Below are 17,414 nucleotides of genomic sequence, written 5' to 3' on the forward strand. Positions count from 1 at the left end.
ACTTTGCAAAATATCTGATCTTGACTCTGATAACTCACCACTTGTATTTAGGGTATAATTTGAGACTTTATTCCACATATCATTTTGTTTAAAGTACAGTATTGACTTTTAAGAACATCAATTAAAATTTTTCCATATAAACATTGAAAAACTTGTTGAGAGCAAAATACAATCTATAAAGTTTGGGTCTTCACAATAGAGAGGCACATTCTACCAGGAAAATATTGATCAAGGACACCTTCTGTGGGGTATCTTATATTTGCATTTCATTCTTCCAAAGCAGCGGTCCCCAACCTTTTTGGCACCAGGGACGGGTTTTGTGGAAGACAGTTTTTCCATGGACAGGGTGGGGGATGGTTTGGGGATGAAACTATTCCACCTCAGATCATCAGGCATTAGTTAGATTCTCATAAGGAGCATGGAACCGAGATCCCTCACGTGTGCAGTCCCTTCTGTGAGAATCTAATGCTGCCCTGCTCTGACAGGAGGCAGAGCTCAGGTGGTAATGTTCACAATGGGGAGTGGCTGTAAATACACTGTAAATACTAGAGACTGCTTGCTCACTTCCTGTTGTGTGGCCTGGTTCCTAACAATAGTGGTCTGTGGCCCAGGGGTTGGTGACCCCCGTTCTAAAGTACTACAGAAAGGAAAGAGAAAAACTCTATTAAGTTCTACATTTTCCACCTCAATAACTTAAAAGTCATTTTCTGACATACCTGAAACATTGATTTTTTTTTTCCTGCCCCAACAGGCTTCCTGATTTACTTTTCTTATGGCATTAGACACAGCCTGGAGGGTCATCTGAGAGATGAAAACAATGAAGAAGATGCTTATCCAGACAACGTTCATGCAGCAACAGAAGAAAAATCTGCCATTCAAGCAAATGACCATCAACCAAGAAATCTCAGTTCACCTTTCATATTCCATGAAAAGACAAGTGAATTCTAACACTTGCAGGAGCAGAGCTGGTCATCGTCTTAGCATACATATCCTACACTGAGTAAACCGTGACGGGATGTCATCAGCATGCTGGGTTGTCATGGGTTTGCTGCATACATAGTTCACCCTAATTTATACTTACTCATCTGGACAGCATCTCCTCAGATGGTGAATTATGTGCCCGGGGAAACCTCCTGAGTGGAGGTTTCATTCATCAGTGATGAATAGCCCCCAAACAGTGGGAGTGTGTATGTATGTGTGTATGTATGTATCTGTGTATATGCTTGGGAACATGAGTGTTACAAGTTAGCTGGTGTTTTACTATTATCGTGTTACATTTTTCCAGTGTCGTCATTAATCGGTGGCATATACTGCACATACTGAAATAGAGGGAAATCACTGAATGTAAAGAGGTTTCATCTATGCCCCCTGCAGTTGGGGAAATACTAGTAGCTTTACCTTGTTTGACTTCATTAATGTCAGTTTAGGGGATGCCAAAAATGCAGTTACTCATGATGGTGTCTATCACTGGTTAGGGGTAAGATGAGGGGATAAGGAAAGAGACTTTTCAATAAGTTGTGAATGCCAACAGTGGGTTTAATGCAAATTTTTTTTCCTGTGAGGTATGACAGTTTGCTCAAACTTCAGCCAATAGGGGTGTCTGCTTCTGCTGCACTACACAGGCCAGGAGTGGCATTCCATGCCACTAGTTGGCATCCTTTTGAACTTTTGTCTGTTTTGCAAACAGTGGTCCTAAAATACGAGGTCTTCACTTGCTGTGAATGACGTATCCCCAGTCAGGGACTTAAGAGAGGCACTGTGATATACTTGGGACCCTTTAAATTAAAAAGTGAAGATAGTCACCATGGCCAGAAAGCTCATGGAGTGGCCGTAATGAGAATATGTTTGAAGATCAAAGAGTTAGACCAATGCTAGAATAAGTAGACCCCAAGCTTCTTTTTCTAAAAAGTGACTTAAGCCAACAGACTCTCCCAGACCACACAACTAGTGGAATGATTCCTCCTCTTTACATTACTTACTTAATCACAGTTTAGTTTTTTTCTTAACCTCATCAGGCCCAGAGTTCACTTCTTTGTTTCTCTGTTTCTTTTGTCTTGTCTTAGAGATGAGGGGGCTACAGCAGCATCATGCAAAGAGGGAAAGATGAAGGGATAGAAGAAGAGAAAATCCCCCTGTTCTGATATGAACGGCCTATTCCATTGTTAAATGGCAAATGGCCCAATTTAAGGGCTTTGGATCTAATTTGCCTCTGATGTTTCTTTTGGAAACATTTAGGAATATTTTTCTCCCCCTACCCCATAAATTGTGTAGCACTTTTTATTCCATTTGCTTTCAAATGACTACACTAAGCCTGATAATACAAGCTCCAGTGTTATACAATAACCCATCAGTGATTGGGGAATCAAATATTTTGATTTAAAAAACATGATTATTTAAAACTGGAAACTAAAAAGAATCAAATTGAATTAAAGCTATATAAACACAGTTAACCCTTGTAAATGAGTAAATAATTTTTTACATGTAAGATTCTCTAATTGTCATATTTTACTTTTTAGGATTCCCTAATAGTGGACTGTTTCTTTGCAGTGTGTTTTGCTTCTCATGAACTATTTCTTGTACAAATCATTAAATAGTTCATTGGATGAGGCTGGGTGACATTTCCCAGGACAGCATGGTGAACATTACCAGGCATGCTAGCTGGCCCGTGTAATCCCAAGACAAGGAAAACATTCGTTTTCCTCATGGGTCTTCCAAGAAATGAGCTATTTTATTGATGCCATTAAAAAGCAAGTTGCGATGGTTTTGTATAGCCAAGAGTTTATAGTGATTAAACATCAAAGAAACAGGTAGAAAGCCTGGGTTTCTGGCTGCTAGTGTTGTAGCATCCATGACACAGAACTCATTACGGACATTCCACAACTTCCAGGGTGCACATGGTAAAATCTGAAGCCCAGAATTTTCTCTCAAGCTGCCTGGTTTACTGGAGAGGAGGAGTTGGATAAGCACAGGCTCGGGTATTTTGGTAGGGACCGTAGGCATGCTCGTAAATCCTTGCTGTTGTCACAGTACGCTGAAAACCCGTTTGATTCTATACCCAATCTAGAATAGACCCTTCACACAGGAAATGTGAACAATTGTTATATATGAACACTCAGATCTTTTACTGTAACGAAACCAAGAAACTTGTTTAGAATGTGATAGGCAGCTAAAACCGTTATGCCCACTGTGCTCAATTTGAAGCAGAATTCAGTGAAAAATTATTTTTCCACATTGAAACACTTTGCAGGCACAAATATCTATGAAAAGATGCTTTGTCAGCCACTGTGCCTTTTTTTCTGTGAAGACTCAACGGATGTGTGTGTTTGTATGTATGTTAACAGTTACATATGTTTGTATGAGTGTATATATATCTGTGTGTGTGTATCTCAAACGTCAGTGTACAAGTAAGTTGGGTTTATGGTGGGCTTTGACTATGTCATTAGGTGGGTACAAAACCCAACTGATGTGGAGAAAAATGGATGTTTGATGTTGATAGATATGCTTATACCTAATTTTTAGTTTTTAAACTATTTTAAAATATACTATGATTTTATATGTATATTTCCTATAGACTCTTTAAGACGTATTTATAATGTTTCTAATATGAAATCACTAAACTCTAGTACATTATAGCAGGTGCTTTGTAATCTGGAATGGAGAAGAGGTAGGGGCATTTGGGGATTCCTGTTTACTTGCTGCTGCCACACCTTTTCCGACTGATCTGTCCTGGTAGGTGTTTATTAGCAACAGTCAGTATCACCAGCTCTTTGGCACCTTTCTGTTTCTGCTTGTGAATTCATAATGTTTTCAACTAAATTTTTTTTTACTTTCTCAGAATTACCTAAATGTTTTGTAGAGTTTTGACTAGTAATCAATCAAAATTATATAAAGTCTTCTCCAGTAATTAAGAAATACATATGCAAATTCTTTTGTGATTGAGTAAAAGCAGCTTAAATTACTTTTCTTTTCTACATTAAGAAATATATTCTCAACATTTTCAGCGAGAATTTCTTGTAATGGCACCTCAAATTTTATACTCTTAAAAAAACACAATAATTTGTGAATTACCACCAAAAGGCAATGGCAGTCCTACATTTAAGAATAGAGCTATGCAAACTCTGTTAAAAACTATGAGGAAAACTTATATTAGAACTTTTGATATATACTAAAATACTGATTATCTTAATCACATTTTCCCCAGAGATAAACATTGAGAGAACACAAGCCAAAGTGTCATTTAAGAGAGATATATATGAAAAAGTAACATTAATATATAGAACTTTACCATCACCAGCCATAGTTGATAGAAAATATTAGTTTCAGAATTACCCTCCTTTAAAAAATAAGAGACTGTTTGTTTTCTTTTAATTTCTATGAATAAAAGAAATTTTTAAAAACTTTAAAATTTTAAATATTAGCCAAAATACTTTTTAAGTCCTGAGTGCTTACAGGTAGTTGTTAAAAAAATTTTAAGGCCAGGCATGGTGGCTCGCTCACACCTATAATCCTAGGATCTTGGGAGGTCGAGGCAAGCTGATCGCTTGAGCCCAGGAGTTTAAGACCAGCCTGAGCAGCATAGCAAGACCCTGTCTCTACAAAAAAAACAAAAATTAGCTGGGCATGGTGGCATGCACATGTAGTCACAGCTACTGGGGGTGCTGAGGTGGGAGGATCGCTTGAGCCCAGGAGAGTGAGGCTGCAGTGAGCTGAGATTACGCCGCTGCACTCTAGCCTGGGCAACGGTGAGACCCTGCCTCAAAAAATAAAAAATAAAAATAAAACACTTTAATTAGAATCTATTTTTACCTATTTTCTAAATGTATTTAAATGCTTAGCAGGAAGCATAAGGAAAAGCCATCAGCCTCCAATACCCATGATGACAGAGGGAGCACTTGAGCCTTGCCTTCCCTCCTCTTAAATCAGGGTGTGTTCTGAGATTACAGAACATCACACCTTGGCGTGATGAAATCATGCCAAGATTCTGACTCTCCCTTTCCGGTGATACTGCTCATGATTTCTCCTAATACGCTTCAAGCAACTGTTACCACGAAAAATACAGTTTCCGCAGGGCTTTAAAGGATTGAGTTTAGCATGTGTTTCATGGGTTATTAAAGTTCACGTGATTCGTGTGAAATTAACTGTCCTTTTTGCTAGTGCCAAAACAGTGCCTTCTCTGCACACTTTACTTGTTTATAAAGTTCTCCCACATGTCCTTAAATATCAAGGGGGAAAGTATGGATATTCACGTAGCAATAATGCCAGCAAAGGTCATTTTCATTTTTTAGTCATATAGATATGAAAATAAGTTCATATAGATATGAAATTGCTTGACTTTATTGTTTTGGGGAGATTTTTTTTCCTTACATGATTATATTTAAACACTTTAAAATAGCCTTCCGGTTTCTGGATTTTGAGAAGCCTGATCTGTTATTGTTGTGGTTGTTGGTGTTTGTAATATTCATTATTGTTTGTATATACACGGTTTAGTCTTACTGATTTCAAATGCATTTTGTTATTGCTCAACCCAACTGGTAACACTGTTTGCTGGGAGCATTATACTTAACTTTGATTCACCATGGTTGATGCCACTGCCATGATCGCTGGGTCTTAAAGAGCTTTCCCTAGCCACTGACAGCCCCGTGGAGATCATAATCAGGGCCCCAGGCTGGTTCCAGGATCAGGCAGCCTATAGAGCGTGAGCATCTATGTGTAGCTACCCTTGTTGGGTGGGCTCTTAGACTGATGGGGTAGGATATGAAGTGAAAGACTTCAAATGCAAGTAAGGTAGTTTGGGCTCCTTAATTCCAAACATCCCATGAGTATATCAAGATGAATAAGGACCAAGGGACCTCTGTGACTCATGGAAGGGCTGGCTGATTCCTGAAGTAGCATAGTGGGACCTGGTCTACAATTTATGCACATGCACTGACAGCCTTGCTGTGCCACGTGTCTCACCAAGACCCAGCTGGGAAAGAGCGTCATATTGCCAACAGGTTGGGTTTCTCTGGCCTACACCTGATTAATGGGCCCTTTATCTTTGGTGTCCCTTAGGAGTGTCCAGTTGTTTTATTGCTGTATTTTGTTATTGCAGTACTTAATAAAAATTGTTGATAGGGCCCAAAACCCTACAGAAATTCTATGTCTGTAAAAACCAACAAAGGCATTGGACTTGTGTGAATGTACAGGGTTTTTTTAGTAGTAATTTTAAATTTAAATGTTTTAAGTGATCATCAGTGTTCCTTTTTACTTATAATGTTGGATTCTTTTTTAGAATTTGTAATAAATAAAAACTGCTGCTTTACCACTGTAAAATATGCTTTCTGATGTGAGTGTATTTTTAAAATAAATTTTAATATGTAATAATATAGAATGCAGATGTCATCCATACCAAAAGCACACATTTCATACTTACCTAAATTAAACTCCTTATTTATCTGGAAATCTTTAAAGCTCAGAAATATAAGCAATCTACATTGAAACAATCGAAGAATACTAAGCTGGCAGCCTAAGGCCTGCTGTATGACTGACTACCAAGTCCTGTGAGATGAAAGAGATGTCTTCACGTATCCTCAATACTCATGGCACATTCCAAAAAATACCAGTTTCTCTTGAAGCATGCTACCCCAGAGTCACACATCTGGGATCCTATCACTACGACTGCCATTCCCTTTGACACTGCTTTCATCTGCAAGAAGTTCATCAATGTTCTTTCCACCAGTCATAGCCTTTAATCATTGGTGATCAGTTGTATGTCCACTAGGATACTTTTAAATATGGTGAATAATTATCAACTTTTTACTCTTTGATAGGGAGGGAGAATTCAATGCGGGTTTTTAAAATGTTTCTAAATTGCTTAAAATTACACATCTCTTGAGTTAGCTTGTTTAATTTTGAAACATATTTGTGTATGCAGTTCCTATTGTTTCTAGTAAATTGGAGGGAACATGTTGAATTTTAAAAACTTTACTATCGATTTAGAAAGCATTAAAAACCAAGCTAAAAAAGCAAACTACTTGCCAAGTAGAAGCCTCAAACAATTTACTTTTTGTTTGATTAGGGTTGCTGTGAGGTAGTGGTGCCCTACCTCTCTGTTTTGTCACCATGGGATCACATGAAATAATCCCCCAGTAGTTGTCTCTGGGCTGTAGGTCCAGCCAGAAGCTCCCGGAGAGAGGAATATGATCTCCTTAGTGTTTAAAGAAGGACTCAGATAGGCTTCCTTTTGGGGCTAAGGGCTCAAAGCCCATGGATTGCTAAGAGACTGTGCTGAGAAGTCCTCATCTGTGTGGAAAGAGTAAATTATTTCATCCCATAAACGATCTCAAAAAATTCTCAAAGACATACAAAAATAACTCTCACTATGACATTATCTCAGCTTGTCTTTTAAAGTATGTCAAAGTGGCTGGGCCTGGTGGTTCATGCCTGTAACCCCAGCACTTTGGGAAGCCAAGGTGGGAGGATTGCTTGAGGCCAGAAGTTCAAGACCAGCCTGGTCAACATCGCAGAGACTCCAGTCTCTACAATTTTTTTTTAAAATTAGCTGAGTGCCTGTATTCCCAGCTACTCGGGGCTAAGGTGGGAGGATCACTTGAGTCCAGGAGGTTGAGGCTTCAATGATCCATGATGGTACCATTGCACTGTAGTCTGGGTGACAGAGCGAGACTCTGTCTCTAAAAGTAAATGAATGAATGAACGCAGATCAAAGTATGAGTTAAACTAGAAAGAGACTCAGCTCAATACTCATTTACTTATATAAACCTTCCTAGTAACAGATTGATAGCCACCTCTTAAATAGTTGTAGATATCAGAGTTTCAGATATTTACCCAGTCATAAACTCTGGGTAAAGAGTTCTTATTACTCTATTAAGACTGGAGCAGTCAAGAGGAAGAGAAACCCACAGCATAGAGACTGCACTACCCAGGAGTACTATATAGCCCAGGGTGGGCCCCAATCTCCAAGCCAGTTTCTGAGCTCTGAGTCCCTTAGCCCACAAATACTACAACATTGTCAAAGTTCAAGATTCTGGGCATCCCCAGTGGCTGAGTCTCCAAGTCACTGGAATCTTTCCCTACCTGCTCACTGATGTCATGGAAGGACCAACAATTTCACTGCTCTGGTAGAAATCAGTTTGTCACGCCATTGTTCTTAAAACAGAACCATTGACTTTAATTGGTGCACAAGTGTAAATGACTGATAATAGATGCTTTTCAAAAAGAGCATTTAGAGCAAATAAGCAAGAGAAGGCAAATAGGCAGAGACAGTTGAAAGAGGAGGGAGGACACTAGAAGGAGAAAGAGCAAAGAAAAAAGAGGCCAAAGCTCTCAAGTCACAATTTTCCTATTCTACATTTTGGCTTAGAGTAGTCCTCTTTCCCTTGCCACTTAGAGGCTGTTGCAACTAATGAATAGGTGATGCATCTTTACAACATGCTACATCCTGGAGCTAGGAAGGTCTTACTTGTGCTTCATTGGTTTTAAGTAGACTAAGTTTCTGGAATCCCTACCTTACCCTAAGATGTCTCTTGACGAGTGGCTCTGGGAGTGTCAAAAATGTCTGGCATTTCTATCAGAATGAAGTCTTCAGGGAGTCCCATATTTACAACCACTAAATTTTATTCCTGCTAAAACCTCGAAGCATTGATTTTTGTTGCAGGAAGTCAGGGACCCCGAACGGAGGGACTGGCTGGAGCCACGGCAGAGGAACATACGTTGTGAAGATTTCATGGACATTTATCAGTTCCCAAATAATACTTTTATAATTTCTTATGCCTGTCTTTACTTTAATCTCTTAATCCTGTTATCTTCGTAAGCTGAGGATGTACATCACCTCAGGACCACTGTGATAATTGTGTTAACTGCACAAATTGATTGTAAAATGTGTGTTTGAACAATATGAAATCAGTGCACCTTGAAAAAGAACAGAATAACAGTGATTTTTAGGGAACAAGGGAAGTTACAATCATAAGGTCTGACTGCCTGTGGGGTCGGGCAAAAAGAGCCATACTTTTCATCTTGCAGAGAGCCTATAAATGGACACGCAAGTAGGAGAGATATCACTAAATTGTTTTCCTAGCAAGAAATATTAATATTAATGCCCTGGGAAAGGAATGCGTTCCTGGGGGGAGGTCTATAAATGGTCGCTCTGGGAATGTCTGTCTTGTGCAGTTGAGATAAGCACTGAGATACACCCTGGTCTCCTGCAGTACCCTCAGTCTTACTAGGGTGGGGAAAAAAGTCCACCCTGGTAAATTTGCGGTCAGACCAGTTCTCTGCTCTCGAACGCTGTTTTCTGTTGTTTAAGATGTTTATCAAGACAATACATGCACCGCTGAACGTAGACCCTTTTCAGTGGTTCTGCTTTTGCCCTTTGCCTTGTGATCTTTGTTGGACCCTTATCAGTAGTTCTGCTTTTGCCCTTTGTCCTGTTCCCTCAGAAGCATGTGGTCTTTGTTCTGCTTTTTGCCCTTTGAAGCATGTCATCTTTGTACCTACTCTCTGTTCTTACACCCCCTCCCCTTTTGAAACCCTTAATAAAAAACTTGCTGGTTTGAGGCTCAGGTGGGCATCATGGTCCTACCAATATATAATGTGACTCCTGGCGGCCCAGCTGTAAAATTCCTCTCTTTGTACTCTTTCTCTTTATTTCTCAGCCGGCCGACACTTAAGGAAAATAAAAAGAACCTACGTTGAAATATTGGGGGCGGATTCCCCTGATAGATTTTTGTGAAAAAATCATCTTGGTTTTATGTCTGTAGTTAACGAAGACTAGTTAGAGAAGTTACATGTCCTTATCTTGGGGATGGAGAAGGGATGCCCAAAATATTGGCTGATTTTTTCTTACCTAACAAATTCCTAATGGTATTCACCACTACAAAGGGGCAAATAAAAAGCACGGAAGGCAATGGAGTAGGGAGATTTCATGGGTAAGCATAGAAAGCTACCGTTAATTAAAATAGATAATGAAAATGGCCAGGCACGGTGGCTGACACCTGTAATCCCAGCACTTGGGGAGGCTGAGGCAGGAGGATCACTTGAGGTCAGGAGTTTGAGACCAGCCTGGCCAACACAGTGAAAACCCATCTCTACTAAAAATACAAAAATTAGTCAGACATGGTGGCGCACACCTGTAGTCCCAGCTACTCAGGAGGCTGAGGCAGGAGAATTGCTTGAACCCGAGAGGTGGAGGTTGCAGTGAGCTGAGATCGTGCCAGTGTACTCCAGCCTAAGCAACAGAGTGAGACTTATCTCCAAGAAAAGAGAAGAAAGAAAAGTGGGTGTTACAGGTAATGTGATTGTTTATCTAAAAACCCAAGAGATCAACTGAAAACTATTTAAGCTACTAAGAAGGTCCATTAAGGTGACCAGATACAAGCTAAACATACAAAAAAAAAAAAAAAAAAAAAATCAGGCCTTGGGAAAGCAGGCTTCAAGTTGTATTTGATTTAGAGCTGCAAGATAATGCTTATTTTAATTGGCTAACATTATAGTAATTGTTGGAAAAGGAATGGAAAAGATCAACATGACATTCTAATAATAAAATTCTTTCTCACCCTAGAGACAAAGCACGTGGATTTTTATAGTGAAATAAGACCTGTGAAAAATACAGTTTTGGCAGTTTTTGTTTTCAAATTTAAAATCATCTTGAGATGGTCTCATTCAAGGATAATAAGCCTTGTGATGAAGTAGCTACATGTCTTGGGAAGCCCTTATACTTCTTATGAATTCTGTTCCCATCCTAATACAGACCCCTGTATTAATTTGCTGGGGCTACCATAACAAAGAACCACAGAGTGCATGGTTTAAAGAACAGAAATGTATTCTCTTATAGTTCTGAATGGTAGAAATCTGAGAGCAAGGTGGCAGGAGAATGGGTATTCTCTGAGGCCTCTCTCCTTTGCTTTTATTTATTTATTTATTTATTATTTATTTTGAGACAGTCTCTCTCTGTCGCCCAGGCTGGAGTGCAGTGGTGCCATCTCAGCTCACTGCAACCTCGCTTCCCAGGCTCAAATGACTCTCTCGCCTCAGCCTCCCAAAAAGAGCCTCTAAGCGGCAAGATAAAGAGGGACGACTCTAAGCTAAATGTAGCTGAGCCAGGGCAGTGAAGCTTGACAATAATGGCATAAGAGAGGTGGACCTAACACATGCATAGTCACCATGGAGGGGATACTGTGACCGAGAGGAGGAATCTAGACCCAACCCCAGGCTCCAACATGGAGTGAGAGTTAAGCAGTCAATTCATGGGGTCAGAATGAAAAGAAATCTCACGGTGGGGCAACTTAGGCAGATTTACTCTCTCCTGTGTGCATCCTCCAAGTCCTTTGCTCAGAATTCTCCCCAGAACCTGACACACCACATTGCAGTGGTCTAAATGCTTGTCCACTCCTTAAAAGTAGCCATGAGAGATGATGTCTCAACCTTCATAGGCATAATGTTAATCACATAGCAAACTCCTGTTGAAATAATCACCTAGTTCCCTTTCTTAATAAACAAGAGATGCTAAAACCCAGAAGGTTAAGTGAATTCTGAGAGGCATGGAGAGTTTGTGCCAGTGTCAGCATCTGAACTCTCGTCTTTATTCCCAGGCAACTGCTGTCTGCATCGCAAGGCAAGTGAGTGGCAAAGCTCGGGCTAGAGCTGGCAACAGAATATAGAATTCTTGGTTCCTCCTGCAGAAGTGACTGAGAAGCATTAGTTTGTTATAAATGGCAGCACTTCTTTCGTTGAGTGTTGAAGGACGAGTCCCTTTCCGGTTATTTAGAATTGAGCTCCCTTTAATAGCAGTGCCTGGTGCTGAAGATCACAATGAGATGGGCTGCTTCTCACCGGGGGAACACACACAGGCATCTCCCCCGCTAGCAAACTGCTTTGATCATGAGAGTCTGCAAGCTCAGAAACGCAGGATGGCTCTCTGCAGAGGGACTTGTGAAAGCCCGTATCTTCTGCCCCACTGTTACCTGATAGAGTTGTTCAGGTTCTCAGCCTGTTGAACAAAAAATTGAACGAAATGCACAGAGTAACGAAAGAAAGAAGCAAGGAAAAACAAACCAACAGAAGGGAGGAAGGAAAACGTAGATTTATAGAAGACAATTCACAGAGGGCGCTGCAGCAAGCCACAAGAGCCTGACGCTCCCCAGGGATTTTATAAAGCGAAAAGAACTTGGCAACACCCTTGGGTTCCCTTTAGAGGCCTCCAACTGGTTACACCCTACGAACGACTGGCCTGCGACCAGTCAGAGGCTGAAGTGGAAACTTCTGCCTTGTTATCAGAGGAGCGAGGATGTGGCCTGTGTGCCGCCTAATCATGCCTAGAACTGTCTGCACCTGCTGATCTTTTGCTTCTGCGAACTGGCTGCACCTGCTGTTCTCTTGCTCATACCCTAGCCCGTGCTTACCCTAATTCCCTGTTCTCCTGCCTCACCTCCACAGGCCCGGGTTGTCTGCACAGTCTCATTTTCCACGTTATTCCTGTAATGAACCCGTCCTCCCACCCCCACCAGCAGTTACAGGGCTGGGTGCGGAGACCAACTCTGGCCAGACACAGAGGAGCAGCAAGAACCCAGGGCAACGGTCCTGTGAGTGAGTGCATGTGAGGGAGAGAAATGGAATGAACAGAAATATTTAGGGAGCACTTTTTACAGAGCACTCAGGTTCTGCCTGAGGAGGTGGGGCGGGCGCTGGTAACATTTGGACAATCGTGGTTAAAAGTGACCCCATCAGCGCCCGCTGATCCTTCTTGAACTTGACAACCTTGGTGAAAACGCCAAGCGTTGGAGAAATTCAAGGAACGGCTGTTGTAATGTACATTTCACGCTTAGCCTTTCCTACCCGCGCTGGGAAGAAGTGCTGCGCACCGCGGCTCCGCCAGGGGGCAGGAGAAGTCACATTACACAGAGAACTAAAAAAAAAAATTCCCCAACTTTTTCCCCCAAACCTTGTTCCTCCTCAAGAAACCGAATCCTCCCGCTTCGGCGTCCCAGGAGCCCGCCCCTCGCCCGCCGCCTCCCCTGCGTCCCCGCCCCGCGCAGCCGCCGCGCTCCTGCGCTCCGAGGTCCGAGGTTCCCGAGATGAAGGTCTGGCTGCTGCTTGGTCTTCTGCTGCTGCACGAAGCGCTGGAGGATGGTGAGTGACTCTGGGCGCGGGGCCACCTAGCTTGTGCCCTGACTTTAGCCGGGACCCGAAGCCCCCGCCGCCCTCCTGCCAGCTCTTGCTCTAACGTTCGGCCCTCGGTGGCTCAGCCCCCGCGCCACTGCCTGCCCGGTGCACCTGCCCCCTTCTGGTGGGGTCTCCTTTCCTCCCACTCCTTGCCTGCCCGGAGAGCCCTCTAGGGGTGGTGGCAGCTACCCCGACCCTTAGGAGCCCACCAGGACCTCTCCAAGTCCCCATCTCCGGGCGAACCAAGCATCCCCAGCCAGCGCCTGGTCCAGCCCCCAATGTCAACGTGTCGGTCTGGGAGGTGGCGCGGGAGCCTCGGATCGCTTCCACCTCCCAGCGGCGTGGCTGGGACCTCTGCTGCTGAGAGCGAGTGCCACCTAAGCTCGGCAATCGCTGATTCGGTTGCAGAGTTCCAGGTGACCTCCCCCTCCCCTCGCAGTTCTCGGCTTGTTTTCGTCTACCACCTTTTGCTTGAATCCTGCAAGATTTGCCTAGATCTTCGAACAAAAATGTCAGTGTATGAAACTTCAAAACGAATCAAAAGCCCACGGCTTATTATATTTATCTAATTGGATGGGAAATGGTGAAGAAAATGCATTTTTTTGGTACAGCGTATGGGACCATGACCGCTGCGCGTTTTTGAATGTGTACCTGTCCTGGGTCCACCCTGTCGTGTACACCCGTGACCACAGGGTCTGGTGTTATTTTTCTGTGTGTCTGGGTGTGTGTATTACTGTGGTGTGTATTATATATTATTGTTAGCATTTAAATGTTTTGTTTGCTCTATTCACTCCATGGGTGTTATTTGTACAGTACATGTTTCATCTGGGTGCCTCCTGGTGTCCTCAAGCCTCTCTTGAAATTCCTGGGCTACAACACAATTTTTGCTTAGATTTAGTGGAAAAGTAGCTTTTGCTGTTATGCAACTTCATGCTGGAGCCAGCTCGACCTGGCTCACATTTTTATCCACTCGTTCATCCTGACCAGTTCCTTTCTTTCCTAGGAAACTACATTTGCCAAAAAAATACCGCATTGTAGTTTGCAAAATCCAAGATAGTTGTGGTACTTGAAGTTGAGCATGAGGGTCCTTCAGCCTAGAGCTTTGCTTAATAAAACGTAGGCAGAGCTTCTACTGGGAGAGTAACACTTAACTCTGCCCAGAGAGAAGTTGCCATGAGTTCAGTTTGTAAAATGCAATATTAAAATGCTACTGGCAGGCCCTTGTATGCAACTGCTGAAAAGGCAGAAATGTAATTTGTAGTATCATTTTTTGAATATGGCAGGAGATGGCCAGGCAAAATAATTTCAAATCAGCCATTCCTTTGTTTATACCCAACTTGCCAGTCTTAGAGGCTCAGAAAGTGGCTTCCATTCTGTCTCCTGGATCTCACCCAGCCCATGTGAGTTTATTACAAACGTTTGACTAAATTTACCATTTCTTTAAGTGTAATCCATACAAACAATAAGCATTTTTGAGACAATTGGAGAAAGTGGAATACAGACTGAATGTAAGAAATAGTTCATAAATTTTAGGTGATAATAGCACGAAGATTCTGTTTATAAAAGTACACACATCTGGCCAGGCACAGTGGCTCATGCCTGTAATCCCAGCACTTTGGGAGGCCAAGGCAGGTGGATCACGAGGTCGGGAGTTCAAGACCAGCCTGGCCAAGATGGTGAAACCCCGTCTCTACTAAAAATACAAAAATTAGCTGGGCGTGGTGGTGGGCACGTGTAATCCCAGCTACTTGGGAGGTTGAGGCAGAGAACTGGTTGAACTTGGGAGGCAGAGGTTGCAGTGAGCCGAGATCGCACCACTGCACTCCAACCGGGCGACAGAGTGAGACTCCATCTTAAAAAAATAAAGATAAAAATAAAATAAAAGTACACATATCTATAATATATGGACTATTTATGGATACACTAGTGAACACATAGTGCTTCATTAAGTTATGTAACCATTTGGCTAAACCTATTAAGAATGGTTTTTGGTTTTGAGTTGTGTCGTGAGTTGTGGCCAGGAGCTACTAAGGAGAGTGGATTACACAGGAGGCCCTTCCAGTGCTGGTCTCAGATTGGCAGGTTGGGAATATCCTGCCTTCAGGGCCATCCCAAAGCACAAACTACAGACATAAGGCCCCCGACTCAACTTGTTTCACTGCCTTTTAGTTTTTCTGATCACATCTGAAAGACAGTCTTTATTATTATTTTATTGTTATTATTATTATTATTGAGATAGAGTCTCGCTTTGTCACCCAGGTGGAGTGCAGTGGCACAAACTTAGCTCACTGCGACTTCCACTTGTGCTAGCCACCACAACTAGCCAAAGACAGCCTTCTAAGAGGAAAAGACTTCCCTGCAAGTGTGTATGGGGGTGAACATCTGGCCTGTGACCCAGTGAAGTTGGCTGCTCCCAATGACAAAATGCTTTAAATTTTTGGAAGTAATGTTCTTTCTCCTCATGAAGATGGGGAGCTGGAAAGGCACATAATACTTCATGGCATGAAACTGAGGGATGAAAACAGGTAATAAATAATCCAAGATTCCACTTTGAGACGTCAATCATAGCACCTGATTTTCAGCATTTATATGGAATACATGCCACCGAGTTTATTAATAGGGTGCTTCTATTTTCACATTGAAAAGTATAAAATCACAAGTATTTCCTGACTTTTGATTACCTACATATTTTTATTGAATGTCAGGAGCAAACATTGAAGTGTTAATATTGATTCGTGCAGCAAGTTTTGTTGAACAACATGAGAACCTTGATCCATGCTAATCTGGTCTTCAGTAACCTGGGTTTATTTTGCATCTGGTGAAAGGGGTTTCTTTCTTGGAGGACTACAGACATTCATTATTGTCTGAGAGCAATATAGCCAGATCTCTAAGAAGGTAAGGACAGAGACACAATGACGAGGATTCTCTAACCAAGAGCCTTTGACACTTTTGTGTCTTCATTTATTCTTGAGAAAAAAAAGAGTAAAAATTAGTACAGAAATATTTTAATGAAAAAAAGAATTCTAAAGTTCCTTATTGTTTATCAATGCACATAATGAATGCTTTGAAGCATTTAGGATCTTGGCTGGCATGTTTGACATTCAAAACCATTTCTGATCCTTAAAACACAGAAAGAGAAAAGTTTGAGGGCAAGAGAGAGAGATCTGGTGCTCAGAGGACTGATGGTTTTCAAACCTAGACAAGGTTTTAAAACCCTTTCTTTGTGGTGCTCAATGAAGGGAGAGGAAAGATAAAGAAGTAAAGATACAATTTAAGGAAGTGGTAAGTGGCATTGAGAATCATGAATCAGGGTCTATTAGGTTCCTAGGGCTGCCATAACAAAGTACCACAGAATGGGAGGCTTTAAAACCGCAGAAGTTTGTTTGCTCACAGTCCAGAGGCTTGTAGTCCAAAGTCAGTGTCAGCAGTGCCACACAGCTTCTAAGATGTGGGTAGAATCCTTCCTTGCCTCCGCTAGCTTCTGGTTGTGGTCAGCAACCCCTTGGCATTTTTTTGGCTTGTGGCCGCATCACTCCAATCTCTGCCTCTGTTGCCATGTGACCATCTTTTCCCTGTGTCTGTCTTTACATGGCATTTTCATACGTGTGTGTGTGTGTCTCCTCATAAGAACATCAGTCCTATTGGAGGGGAGCCTACCCTAATGACCTCATGCTAACTTGATTACATTTGCAAAGACTCCATTCCCGAATGAGGTTACATTCACAGATACCTGGGAGTTAGGACTTCAGCATATCTTTTTAGGGGACACAATTCAACCAGTAAGACAGGGTGAGACATGAAGAGGACTGAGGCGGGGTGTGAGGATGCTGTTTGAATGGATAGCCATAAGCCTGCCTGAAACGAGGAAGCAAACCCCAGAGGTAGCTGAAAGCATAGCTGTGCACTCCAGGGGCACCACAAAGGCAATAGCTTCAAGATGGGCTTGTACCGGTTGCCAGTGTGGCTGTGGCTGTGATGCATGGGACAGGAGCTGGCCAAGCCTTGTAGGGTATGGGAAGATTTAGGGCTTGCTTCTAGATGAGATGAAAGTCACTGGAGGCTTCGGAACGAAGAAGTACCCATAATTTGATTTATGTTTTCAAAGATAGGTGCTATGGTTTGCCCCCACCACATCTTATGTTGAATTTTGATCCCCCATGTGGTGGTGGTGGTGGGAAGTAGGGCCTCATGGGAGGTGTTTGGGCCTTGGGGGTAGATCCTTCATGAAGAGATTAATGCCTTCCCTTGGGGATGTGTGG

At 42.2% G+C, this 17,414-nt stretch overlaps 2 protein-coding genes across 6 annotated transcripts in view; both read left to right on the plus strand.

Moving 5' to 3' along the window:
* The window catches only part of SLC7A2 (solute carrier family 7 member 2), a 73,809-nt gene extending 67,495 nt beyond the window's left edge, over positions 1–6,314 (plus strand). For all 5 annotated transcript variants that reach the window (XM_034965696.4, XM_034965700.3, XM_063606665.1 and 2 more), the window contains one exon: positions 752–6,314. In XM_034965696.4, coding sequence (XP_034821587.1) covers positions 752–948 — 197 coding nt within the window. In that variant the 3' untranslated portion in view covers positions 949–6,314. The remainder of the gene's footprint in view (positions 1–751) is intronic.
* A 5,937-nt stretch (positions 6,315–12,251) lies between these two features.
* PDGFRL (platelet derived growth factor receptor like) overlaps positions 12,252–17,414 on the plus strand; it is a 68,081-nt gene continuing 62,918 nt past the window's right edge. Inside the window, exon 1 of the mRNA XM_008977313.5 lies at positions 12,252–13,122. Coding sequence (XP_008975561.1) covers positions 13,068–13,122 — 55 coding nt within the window. The 5' untranslated portion in view covers positions 12,252–13,067. The remainder of the gene's footprint in view (positions 13,123–17,414) is intronic.

Source organism: Pan paniscus, chromosome 7, assembly GCF_029289425.2.
Source record: "Pan paniscus chromosome 7, NHGRI_mPanPan1-v2.0_pri, whole genome shotgun sequence".
NCBI lineage: Eukaryota > Metazoa > Chordata > Mammalia > Primates > Hominidae > Pan > Pan paniscus.